The sequence below is a fragment of the Manacus candei genome, unplaced genomic scaffold, assembly GCF_025592945.1.
Source record: "Manacus candei isolate 608988 ecotype Guabito, Panama unplaced genomic scaffold, ASM2559294v1 h1tg000057l, whole genome shotgun sequence".
NCBI lineage: Eukaryota > Metazoa > Chordata > Aves > Passeriformes > Pipridae > Manacus > Manacus candei.
This window is the reverse complement of record NW_026138105.1, coordinates 1,391,365-1,403,960: the sequence shown is the minus strand read 5'-3', so window position 1 is coordinate 1,403,960 and position 12,596 is coordinate 1,391,365. Positions and strand designations below refer to the sequence as shown.

The following is a 12,596-nucleotide window of genomic DNA, read 5'->3' as shown; positions in this document are numbered from 1 at the left end:
TTGGAACTGAGTCTTTAAGAATGTTTCTCCCTAGAAAATGCTGATGAGTCTTGGAGGTAGTAGGGCTTAGCTATGGGTCTAAGATACACCTGATGATTGGTGTTAGCCAGGCTACTGGTGACCCACTGTGTGGCAGGAGGGCAGGAATGTGAATGTTCTCAGCTGCAGCAGGCCATCAGATGCATCTTTCTCTGGCTCTTGCGTACCTGAAGAACAGCATCTTTCATGCTGACTTTGAATCCATGATCTTGCAAGAAGTTGGATGGTCAGGCTTACCCAGACAGGTTTGGGCCACTATACCAATAGTGGCCAATATACCGCACCCTCCACGCTGCAGGGTCAGAGAGGTGTGAGTAGAAGGGATGTGCCTGACATCCCATCGAGGAGTTGGCAGCAGGGCGGCTCTCCAGAGCCACGTTCACCTGACCCTGTCCGTCTCTGCAGGAAGAACTGCATCCTGGCTGATGAGATGGGGCTGGGGAAGACAATCCAGTCAATCACGTTCCTCTCAGAGATATTCCTGATGGGCATTCATGGCCCCTTCCTCATCATCGCTCCTCTCTCCACCATCACGAACTGGGAGCGGGAGTTCCGCACGTGGACGGAGATGAACGCCATCGTGTACCACGGCAGCCAGATCAGCCGCCAGATGATCCAGCAGTACGAGATGGTGTACAGGGACACACAGGTGAGTGGTACACACAGCATTCCCAGGATGCATCCCCAGCCCTGGCTCCCTTTACTTGGGAAGCATTGAGCTGCCTGAGAAACTTGTTGTCCCCTGGAGAGGGAAAGGTGACCTTTTAAGAACTCTTTGCTGACGTGGCCTCAGGGTGCAGTATGTGAGTGAACAGCCCCAACTCATGCAGAAGGGGGAAGGTGCAGCAGAGCCCCAGCCACGGTTCTTGTCCAGGCCTGTGTGTCTGCTCTGGAGCAGTGTCTAGTTTGGAGACAAAACAGCCTGTGGCAAGCAAGGAGGCTTGCAGGAACCTGCCCAGTGCTCGAGAGAAATTATTCTGGGGAAATCCCAGCTCAGAGCCAGATACTGATACTGTCAGACAGAGGGTCTGACAGTGTCCTGCTGCCCTGCAGGAGTCAAGCTCTGGTTTCTGTCTCTCTAGGGTAACCCTCTCCCTGGGATCTTCAAGTTCCAAGTGGTTATCACCACCTTTGAGATGATCCTTGCTGACTGCCCGGAGCTGAAGAAGATCCAGTGGCGCTGTGTGGTCATTGACGAGGCACATCGCCTGAAGAACAGGAACTGCAAACTCCTGGAGGGGCTGAAGCTCATGGCCCTGGTGAGCATGTCCTGCCTGGGGTTCACCTGGGAGCAGGGTGGGCTGGAGATGACCATGCTGAGCATTCAGATGCCACTGTCACTGGCTCAGGCCCCATGCCAGGCTGGGGGAAAAACATCCAGGTCACTAAAGCAGTACCAGTGAAGGGCACTGGTGCCCTGCAGCTATCACAAACTCCTTCTTACTGAAGTGGAATATTAACCCACAGCAGACCTGGGAGGGAGAGCGTTCTCCTTGAGGGATCACCCAGTCCTCACGTCCCCAGGTCTTGGGGTTGTCTCGACCCCATCTCTTTCGTTGCACATGTACCTACATGATGAACCTCTAATGAAAGCTCCCGCTCGTTCCCAGTGCACAGTCATACCTGCCCCTGCTCAGGCTGGCCCTGGCAGCAGGTCCCTCCTGCCCCTTGGTATGGCATGGCTCTGGGCCATGTTGCTTCTTGTTCTTCCTGAGCCCTGAGGAGGGACATTCTGCCCCCAGCTGCACGGGGACTCGGGCTCTGTCAGTGTCCCCATCTGGCGCCAGCACAGCCCCGCCTGAAGGTCTTGTGCCAGGACTGACACCTGTTGGCAGTGTGAGATCGAGGTTTTGGCTGTTGTTGCTGCACAGAGCTGGACTGGGACATGTCCAGGGAAGCATCCTGGGAGCCACAAGACAGTGTGGTGTGGCTGTGGCTTGATTAGGGCTGTCACCATGCCCAGGGGAGCCTTTCAGCCTGTGTGTGCTCCCAGGTGACCTAGAGTGCTTCTGAGGCTGGAAGACAAAGAGCGTTGCACTCTTAGGACACCTTGGACCCAGCCAATGGGTCTGAGCCCTCAACCTCTTTCCTGTGTGTCCCCAGGAGCACAAGGTTCTGCTGACAGGGACTCCCCTGCAGAACTCGGTGGAGGAACTCTTCAGCCTCCTAAATTTCCTGGAGCCACAGCAGTTTCCCTCAGAGACAGCCTTCCTGGAGGAGTTTGGAGACCTGAAGACAGAGGAGCAGGTACCTAGAAGAGTCATGCTGGTGAATGTTGGCGCAGGCCACTGGGACACCTGATGACCAAACCAGGCATACTCTGAGGCATGTGCTTCATGGAAGTGGATAGGGCTCCTCATGGTGGGAGAAGCAAAGTTGTGACAGAGCTCCCAATGCTGCTTTGGAGAGAGGAGACCAGCCTGTGCCAAGGCAGTAGTCTGCTCCCACCTCTCTCCCTGCTGCCTTTGCACCCTTGGGCAGCATAGCTCACCTGCCTCTCCCACCTGGTCTGTCCCTGAAACCAGCAGGAGTGTAGGGGGAATGAGGAGGTTAGTAAGTCAGTTGTCCTTGTCAGGTTCCCATGGAGAGTCTTCCTCCAGAGTTCCTCTTGAGTGTGGGTCATGGGAAGCTGCTCAGTCCCTTGGGCTGTCCCTGCTGCCATTTGAATGTGGGAATTGCACAAAGATTGTCATTCTGGGAGAGCAGGCACAGGCATATGAAGCAACCACCACCTGCTGTCCAGACTCTCAGCTCTCCTCCTGCATCAGACGCCCAAGGCTGCCAGCAGCAGAAGCATGTGCAGTTCATGGTACAGGACTGGTCACTCACACGCCTGCCCCGAGGATGCCAGCCCTTGAAGTCTTCCTGGCTGGCTGCTGAGCAGCTGCTCCAGGGTCTCTTGTAGTGGGTTCGCAGCCTGGAGGGGCTCCAACGTTGCCTCCACTGTCCCCACGTGTTTGCCATGTGGGGAGGGCAGTGAGTCTCTTTGCTTGCTCTGCAGGTGAAGAAGCTGCAGTCCATCCTGAAGCCCATGATGCTGCGACGGCTGAAGGATGATGTAGAGAAGAATCTGGCACCCAAACAGGAGACCATCATTGAGGTGGAGCTGACCAATATCCAGAAGAAATACTACCGGGCCATCCTGGAGAAGAACTTCTCCTTCCTCTCCAAGGGTGCCAACCAGCACAATATGCCCAACCTCATCAACACCATGATGGAGCTGCGCAAGTGCTGCAATCACCCCTACCTCATCAATGGTGAGGGCTGTGCACATGAGGTGTGAGGGGACACACTGGTATCACTGCAACATTTACTGCTCACTACCTGCAGAACTTGCCCATCTTGGGGGCCAGCTCAGGCCTTTGTGCCATCTGCTGATGGTGTGGCTGTGAGCCCAGCACAGGGTACAGTGATCTGCCCTGTTGCCCTCCCAAGCAGCCCAGCTCCCTGCAAGAGCTGCTTGCTGATGGGCATCTCAGGGTCTTGTGAGGCTCACTGTGTTTGGGGGTGTTCTGACACAGGACCCTCTTCAGCATCCCAGCCTGACTTGTTCTGCCAAGAGCTGATGCAAGCCCTGAAGTTCAGTCACAGGAATGGAGGGTCTACTGGAGGTCTCTGGGCAACCTCCCTAGCTCTCACTGCATGGGTTCTGTTCCTTGGGTGCTCCTTTGCTGCTGCCCTGGGTGGGAGGCTGGGGGAGCTGCACTGCCAGCCTCACCAGGAGCTCACATCCCTTTTCACCTGGCAGGGGCAGAGGAGAAGATCCTGGAAGACTTCCGTAAAACACACAGCCCAGAGGCACCAGACTTCCAGCTGCAGGCAATGATCCAGGCAGCCGGGAAGCTGGTGCTCATTGATAAGTTGCTTCCCAAGCTGATCGCTGGTGGGCACAAGGTGCTCATCTTCTCACAGATGGTGCGCTGCCTCGACATCCTGGAAGACTATCTCATCCAGAGGCGGTTAGTACAGGCTCCAGCATTCACCCCAGCTCCTCCACGTCACCTACATGCACTGTACATAGAGTGGCAGCAATGCAGGGTGGGGATTTGGCCATTCCATGGCCATGTACCAATGGATTGGAGTTACTGGCTACTGCTGGTGGGTGCAGAGACCCCAGAGCTGAGCAGCTCAGACCTGTCCATTCTGCGTAGCCCAGGGCCAGTCCTCGGAGAGACCAGGTGGAAGTAGGTAGGACCCTCGGTCCTGGTTCCCATGAGCCCCATGTCCATGCACCATGCATGGAGTTGTGATGATTTTGCCATCATAAGAGGCACAACTTTCAGGAACAGCCAGAGTGCACACAGGCTGATGAGGCCTGAGCCTCCACCTGGGCACAGGTTCTGCCAGTTAGTCTCAGCTGCCTGTGTGCCCACACTCAGCCCAGAGGAAGGAGCAAGAAGGAATTTAAAAGCCACAGCCAGTTCAGGCCCTGCCGTGACGCTGCTCTCCCCTGTCCCCCTCTCGAGCAGGTACACCTACGAGCGCATCGACGGGCGGGTGCGCGGGAACCTGCGCCAGGCTGCCATTGACCGCTTCTGCAAGCCCGACTCGGATCGCTTCGTGTTTCTGCTGTGCACGCGGGCAGGGGGGCTGGGCATCAACCTGACGGCTGCTGACACCTGCATCATCTTCGACTCAGACTGGAACCCACAGAACGACCTGCAGGTAACGGGCCGGGCTGGGCCAGGCTGCTGGGCAGTCCTGTGGCACAGCTCCTGTCGCTGGTGCCAGGAGGGCGGGGCGGGGCAGCGGCTGTGCTGGGCACAGAGTACCACGCTGGGCACAGGGTACCACGCTGGGAGAGCCGGCAGGACTGCAGGCAGTGGGGACAGGACACGAGGGAGGTCACAGTGTGGCTCTGAAAGTACAGATGAACCACAGAGCAGGCAACACTGTGTCCATAGCTGGTGTTGGAGTGGGTGCAGTGTTGTGTGCCTGCATCTGCAGAGAGCCATGGCTCCAGCCTGAGGCCTGTGTCCTTGCCCTGAGGGTGCTGGGATCACCCATTTCTGCTCCACAGCCACGCAGGCTGTGCCAGAGCCAGAGCCCTGCCAGGTCAGCCACAGGCATGGAACGAAGATGCTGTGGTGGGTAGGAGCTGGCTGTGGCTTGGATGGGTGACTGTAGGTGCTGGTGCGGGTGCCACAAGCCACATGGTCCCCATCCTGCTGGGCTCCCTGTGCTGACACTGTACCCTCTGCTCTCCCAGGCTCAAGCTCGCTGCCACCGGATCGGGCAGAGCAAGGCGGTGAAGGTCTATCGCCTCATCACCAGGAACTCCTACGAGCGGGAGATGTTTGACAAGGCCAGCCTGAAGCTGGGCCTGGATAAGGCTGTGCTGCAGGACATCAACCGCAAGGGCAGCACCAACGGGGTAGGTTGGCTGCCTGAGTGGGGTCAGGCGAGAGCTGCTGCAGGAGAGCTCTCCTCCTCCAAGTGCAAGTCACTGCCAGGTTGGAGCAGAGACTGGGCAGGCTTTGGGGAGGGAGAACCCAGTCCCACACACTCACACTGCTGCTGATAGCCTGACAGGCTATCCCTGCACTGCCACAGGGTTGGGGGACACGTGATGCTGTGTCTGAAGTGGCATGGACTGAAATTCCTGACAGTCCCTCAGGCAGCATTTTGAAGTGACCTCTTTGCTGTAGCAGCAGCAGGTCTGGGTTTGCTTGAGGCGTCTCCGTCCTCCTCCTGGAGCAGAGGGAAGAGCCTTCTCCTGCTGTGCAGTGTCAGGGTTGCTGGCCAGGTTGGTGATGCCCCCGTGTTTTGGGCAGGTTCAGCAGCTCTCCAAGATGGAGGTGGAGGACCTGCTGCGGAAGGGTGCCTATGGCGCACTCATGGACGAGGAGGACGAAGGGTCAAAGTTCTGTGAGGAAGACATTGATCAGATCCTCCAGCGCAGGACACAGACCATCACAATCCAGTCTGAGGGCAAGGGCTCCACCTTTGCCAAGGTATGCTGTGCTCCATCAGGAGGGAAGGGGGATTCCCCTCGAGGGGTGGGGGAGGAGGACACACTGGGAGCATGCAGGGCAGTAGCAGTGGGCTGATCTCCTGCCTGTGTGCAGAGACATGTCTGCATGGAGGCCAAGCTCTCCTGTCCCGCTGTGCCCAGGAGTGAGACCTTGCTGGGACTCCACAGCAGGTGTGGTCTCCTGTCTCTCTGGTGGTCAGCACAGTGTTGAGGAGGGGGCCACCAGCCTGGCTGCCTAGGAGGGTTCAGCACTCCCTTTGAAGCTGGCTCAGGCTAGTGAGAGGCAGAGCAGGGCCTGTGCTTCAGGTGCCAGGCAGTGTCCAGGTGTGCTCTGTCCCCAGGCTGGAGTTGTGGATAGATGCAGAGCTGCTGTCATGTCCCAGCAAGGTGGAGGTCTTGCTCCTCTCATGGGCTGAGAGCTCCTTGCCGTGGCAGCAGACCATGCCCAGAGCTAGACTCTGCCCAGGGCTGTGTGGGCAGGGTCAGGCCTCTCGTCAGGGAGGATGGATGAGTTCAAAGCCTAGATGAGATCCAGACCTGAGCTGGGCTGATCTTACTCATGGACTGAGCTTATTTGATCCGAGTCTGTCACCCGGCCAGACTGGTGCAGCCTCAGTGTGGTGCTTTGACAAGCAGAAATGTGAGTGGAAACCTGAGCCGCCAGTGGTGCGGAAAGGAGCTATGGTACCTTCAGCACAACCAATCTCTGTCTCCAGCCTCTCTCTTCTGCTGCCATGAGGCCTGGCTCTGCAGGAAGACCCCCAGAATGGTGGCAGGGTCCAGCTCCTGGGCTGCACGATGCCCAAAGCCAGGTGCTGCTGTGCCATGGGAAGCTGTGTGCGGGGTCTGATGTACCCCCCTGAGAGAGCCCAAGGAGCCAGCTCTCTACTGTGCTCGTGGCTAGTGTCTGCTGGGGGCTCTAAGGGCCATTTATCCCTCCTCATTTTGCATAGCTCAGACTCTGTTTACAATGGCTCAGGCAGGACTGTAGATCAGAGCGGTTCCAGCTCCCTTAGGCGAACAAAGAACCCTCTAGCACATATCAGCTTGGAGTGCAACACCCCACGGCAGTGAGACCGTGTGCTCAGACAGGCGTGGGGGGAGATCTCTGTGTGAGAGAAGGCACATCTCGATGGTGGGTTGCACTCCGTTCACTCTTCTTTCTCTCCCAGGCCAGCTTTGTAGCATCAGGAAACAGAACTGACATTTCCTTAGACGACCCCAACTTCTGGCAGAAGTGGGCCAAGATAGCAGAACTCGATACAGACGCCAAGAACGAAAAGGTAGGATCCAGTTTGCAGTCTGTGTGCCCTACAACTGATCTGACACCACATGGTGTGGTCTCCAGGCAGGAGCTGTGTGCTTCTGCTGGGCTCCTGAAGGGATTGGTGTTGGGCATCAAGAATTACTGCAAGGGAAGACTGACTCACGAGTTAAAGACCCAATTTATGTAGCCACATGTTGGTCTGTGTCTCCCTGATATTCAGGCTGCTCAGTCTGTGCTCCCAGCTACTCCCAAGCCTGGCTAAGAGGCAGCAGCTGGGGCAGCATGAGAGGGGAGGAGAGGATGAAGGAACCAGTGCCCACCTGTGAGCCCAGCAGGCTGGTGTGACTGCCTGTCATGGGGCTGTGCAGAGTTCCCCACAGCACAGACAGGCATGAGTGCTGCCTGCTGCCAGCCACAGGGGTGCAGGCAGCCCAGGCAGCTGGGGTGGGGCTCCAGTACAGAGCAGTACCAGGACAGTCCCATGCTGCCCACCAGGTGCCAGCTCTGATCTCCCAGTTCTCCGACTGTCTCTGCAAGGCCAGAGACCTTCATTAGTGCAAAGGGCTTCCAAGTGGCAGCTCTTGCTGTGGCTGGGGATTGGTGGGGTGAGCGAGGCTCTTTCCACTTTGGGGGATGCTGTGTAACTGTTCCCCAGACCAGCCCAAGTCCTTGTGAGCCCTTGTACCCTGGGCAGAGGATAGCATTTGGCCTCTCAACTCTGGAGGAGGCCTGGAGAGCTGACTTGAGTTTGTGTGCTCCAGCCCTGGAGCTCACAGTGCTGAGCACATTGTTCCACTGCAGCTCCCAGGTTCCCACCACCCACATCTCGATGGCTTGAGAGCATTGTCCAAACACTTCTTGAGCTCTGGACAGCTTAGGGCCATGACCACTGCCCTGGGGAACCTGTTCTAGTGCCCAACCACCCTCTGGGGGCAGAAAATTTTCCTAATATCCAGCCTAAACCTCTCCTGACACAACTCCATGCCATTTGCTATCGTGTCACCAGAGAGCAGAGATTGGGGCCTTCCCCTCTTCTTCCCCTCGTGAGGAAGCGAGGGTGGGCTGGTGCTGCTGCCTGTTGGGAGGCAGGAGGGGACAGAGGGGGTCCCACCTCTCTGCTGGCCCTGCTGAGCTGGTGTGCTAAGCTGCAGCTCAGGCCTCTGCAGCTGGCTCCAGTGCAGCCCCGGGGCCCTACCATGATTCCAGCTAAGGCAGCAATGCCATAGAGGTGGTGTTACACAGCAGGAGGGAGGCCCTGCAGCTCTGCAGAGCTCCCTGCTCAAGCAGAAGCAATGGAATGAGACAACTCTGTGTGTGTCTGTGTGTGTGTCCCATGTGCCTGAAATCCAGGCAGACTTAAGTGGCATGGATTCGTTCGACAGGGCGGGGGTAAGGAGGCAGGTACATGCTATTTAATTTCAGATTGCTCCCTCCTGCACCTTCTTGCAATCTGCCTTTCCTCTTCCAGCCCACCTGTCCCCTGACACAAAGATTACACCTCCTTCAGCACAGCACTTGGCACAGGCGGTGCTGGGAGGGCCAGGAGTGACTCAGAGCTGAGTCAGCTGCTGGCTGTCAGCAGTTTGGACCCAGAGGGGCTGATTTTCAGCCCGTCATCATTCAGGCTGAATTTTGTCCTGGCCAGGAGTTGTCTCATGTGTGCAGGCAGAGCTGCAGGTGATTTGGAGCAGGTGATTTGGAGCAGGTATCCCAGTGGGATGGTTAGCCGTGGGACTGGCAAGCCAGGAGCCAGAGGTGTGAGCAGAACCAGTGGCAGCGGGGAGAAGAACGTATACAAGTTTTTCTGCCTGTACCTGAGCACGTTCTCTGCTCTGTCCCTCCCAGGAGAGCCTGGTCATCGACAGACCCCGGGTACGGAAGCAAACCAAACACTACAACTCCTTCGAAGAGGACGAGCTGATGGAGTTCTCTGAGCTGGACAGTGACTCGGACGAGCGACCGACGCGCTCGCGGCGCTTTAACGAGAAGACGCGGCGGTACCTGCGGGCTGAGTGCTTCCGCGTGGAGAAGAACCTGCTCATATTTGGGTGAGTCTCACCCCTCCCAGAGACCATGGCCGCAGCCTCCAGCTGGCCCAGTATCTGTGGGCCATTGGCTACCCCAGCCACTTTTTGTCCATCCTGCTTGCAGAGTCCCCTCCTTCCAGCAGTGACCTCCCGGGTGGGTCCTGGGCTATGAGCAAATGTTTGGGATGGAAGGAGAGTTAGAGGGACAAAGCATGAGCTGACAGTTGGCACTTCCAGAGTCTGCTCCTGCCTCTGCCCTGTTCTGTCTGGCAGACCTCTCTCCCTCTCTGCTCCTGTTATGTGTGGGAAAAACACCCCTGTCCAGGGGCTAGCAGGGCCATGCCCCTCGGAGAGCTCCTGGAGAGAGGTGCCAGCAAGATCTCTCTTTGCACTGGAGTGTTTACTCTGTGTTCTTGCTGTTTCAGCTGGGGACGCTGGAAAGATATCCTAACCCATGGGCGGTTCAAGTGGCACCTGAATGAGAAGGACATGGAGATGATTTGTCGGGCTTTGCTGGTGTATTGTGTCAAACACTACAAGGGGGATGAGAAGATTAAGAGTTTTATCTGGGATCTCATCACGCCGACGAAGGATGGCCAGAACCAGGCTCTGCAGAATCACTCAGGTATTGCGTGTTCTCTCTGCCATTGCATCTGTACTTGTCACCCTGTCCTAGCCTGTGGGACCAAGGCTGCAAAATTCAAAGCTGATGGAAACAGTCTGCAAGTGGTTGTGCTTGAGCACTGTGATTCTCTCACAGACTTCCATGGACCTGACTTCCACACTGACCCTCAGAGCCAGCAGCAGGGGCTGGCTGAGTGGGGGAGGCTGTTTCCTGTCTCTCTGCCATGGCTGGTGCAGAGAGAGCCTTGTGGTGGGAGCAGAGGTGCTTCTAAGTTTTCTCTGGCCTGTGAGTGCTGTCAGGGTTCCCCTGTTCGGTGAGACACTGGGCAGCGAGCTCATGGGGTGCTGGTGACCCTATGAACACTTTGGCTGTGATAGGTATGAGGGTACATGTTCCACTCGGAACCCTGATGTGCCCGGCTTTTCCTTGGAGCCACACAGGACACAGCATGGATGTTGTTCAGGGACTCTGCTTGTGCCTCTGGGCAGCACTGGCAGCTGTGCCAGGGAAAGCTGAGTGTGCAGCTGAGCATCCGTCTCACTCCATCTCCAGCTTATGTTTCCCCTTGCCATGGTGCTTGTCCCAGACATACTGATCTTCGGTGCCTGACCCGATGGGTGGAGGTGCAATGTTGGTTTGTCCTAAGACCCCTGCAGAGTCTTCCCCAGGTGATACTGCCTTCTCTCACTGTGTCTAGCAGGACCCTTGTCCCAGGTCTGGCTGTGCCCTCTCTGCTCAGAGACCTCACTTGCTTATTTTCCAGTGTGTGTGAGGTCCATGTGTCACACTACAGATGTCAGATCTGTAATTGCATCTGTGTTCTGTAGGGTGGAGGTTCCCAGTTATCCTCAGCTTCAGACAGGTCACCCAGAGCCTTCCCAGCCCTGCTTTCCTGCTGGCTCTGGCTCTGCTTCCCTAGTGGACACTGCAGATTGGTCCCCCCGCCTGCAGCTCAGAGGCTGCTCTTTGTGGGCTCCCCTAGAGCCCCCCCCTGCAAACAGGGCCTTTATCTTTCATGCTGTGACCACAGAGTGGGTGCTGGCTCCCTGGATCAGCTTGGGGGGTTGTGGTCTGGGACACGTGGTCAGGGCCTGCTGTGTGTCAGAGAGCTCTGGCTGCACAGTGCCTGCATCCTGTGGCTCTTGGGACAGAGGAGTGGGGCTGGGGGAGGCTGCGGCGTCCCTGGGGGAGTCAGAGCCCAAAAGCCATGTGCTGCTTGTTCTGCCCTTCTGATCTGTGGTGCAAGGTGAGTAGTGAGGGGGCTGGGGCTCTCCAGACTGCTTTTGGCATCAGGGAGCCAGGCTGAAACCTGGGACTCAGGCGGTGGAGCACAGGGAAGGCTGTTCTGTAGTGGTGCTGCTGCTGAGCCCCAGTTGCGCAGTACTTGGTGCTTAAAACCCAACGTCACCATTTCCTTCTGCCTGGAAATGTCTGGCTGGGACTGCTTGAGAGAGCAGAACAAGAGTCAAAACCAAACCAGCTGGTATGAGTGGGCTTGATTTAGATAATGCCAAGTAACAAACAAGCCATGGTTTCAGTGGAGAGTCAGGATTGCTTGTAGTGCAAGAGCAGCACTAACATTGGATATTGAGCGGAGAGGTGACCAGGAACTTCTGCATCAACTCTTCAGAATGGCTTTTCCCACCTGTGAGACCTCCACATGGTCTTGGCTAGAGGAATGACACCATCCAGCCTGACATCAGGAGCTGGAGGAGAGCAGAACCCTGCAGTGCACGGCAGCCTCCCTGGGGAGCCTCAGGTACCATGTCTGCAGAGAGCTGACCAGGCGAGACATGCCCTGGGCCTCCCTGATGTGCAGAAAGCAACAGCAACCTCCAACCCTCGCTAGTGCATCCTGGAGCTGTTCCTTCTCAATCCCTTATCCATGTGACCATGGGGGCTGAGCACAGCACCCAGGCAGCCCAGCTCAGAGCTCTGCTGATCCAGCACTATCCTTCCTTCCATCCTGGAAGAGGCCAAGCTGCTGAGGAAGCAGCATTTGCCCAAAGGCCAGTTTTGTGTTGGAGATAGGAACCCTGGTGCCCATCTGGTGCCCCACCTCCAGCAGCCACCCAGGCTGCAACCCTTGTCCTGTCACGGAGCTGCAGACCTTATACAGGAGTTGAGGACATGGTGATGCTCTCTCTCTTCTTCAGTGGACCAGACAGATGGGACAGAACTGCTCAGGCACTCTTTCCCCTTCACACATGGGCAGGAGAGGATGTCTGCAGGACCTCCCTCAATAGCAGCTGCCCAGAGAGGCAGCTTATCCCTCTCCAAAGATTCCAAATAATAATGACCCCATGTGCAAGTTTCGAGCTGGCTTCCCGCCAAGTCCCCGAAACCCAACAACAAGGACCTGCTTCCCAGAGAGGGAAGAGAAAAAACGACCTAAGCAGCCAAAGCTACAGCAAAAAATATATATTTTTTTTTCATATGAGACAGATATATACAATGAGAATACTATACACCACAACTCCAGAAATCCCAAACAGCTCTCCAAAAGGGAAGAGGGGGAGGGAGAAGGGAAAAGGACAAAAAGGGACAAAGACCAACCAAGTCAACCAGCCAACTGAAGGTAAATTAGCAAAATCTCACCACTTCCCTTTGAACAAGCAGGATGGCTGGACACGGCCCAGCGCTCTCCCCTCACGCGTGGCAGAT

At 56.7% G+C, this 12,596-nt stretch overlaps 1 protein-coding gene across 5 annotated transcripts in view; it reads left to right on the top strand.

The window, feature by feature from the left end:
- Positions 1-12,596, top strand: part of CHD6 (chromodomain helicase DNA binding protein 6) — an 88,731-nt gene that overhangs the window by 54,575 nt on the left and 21,560 nt on the right. For all 5 annotated transcript variants that reach the window (XM_051803216.1, XM_051803214.1, XM_051803215.1 and 2 more), the window contains 11 exons: positions 445-688; positions 1,122-1,298; positions 2,143-2,286; positions 3,041-3,296; positions 3,788-3,998; positions 4,509-4,704; positions 5,249-5,413; positions 5,814-5,993; positions 7,186-7,296; positions 9,126-9,328; positions 9,733-9,932. In XM_051803216.1, coding sequence (XP_051659176.1) covers positions 445-688; positions 1,122-1,298; positions 2,143-2,286; positions 3,041-3,296; positions 3,788-3,998; positions 4,509-4,704; positions 5,249-5,413; positions 5,814-5,993; positions 7,186-7,296; positions 9,126-9,328; positions 9,733-9,932 — 2,087 coding nt within the window. The remainder of the gene's footprint in view (positions 1-444; positions 689-1,121; positions 1,299-2,142; positions 2,287-3,040; positions 3,297-3,787; positions 3,999-4,508; positions 4,705-5,248; positions 5,414-5,813; positions 5,994-7,185; positions 7,297-9,125; positions 9,329-9,732; positions 9,933-12,596) is intronic.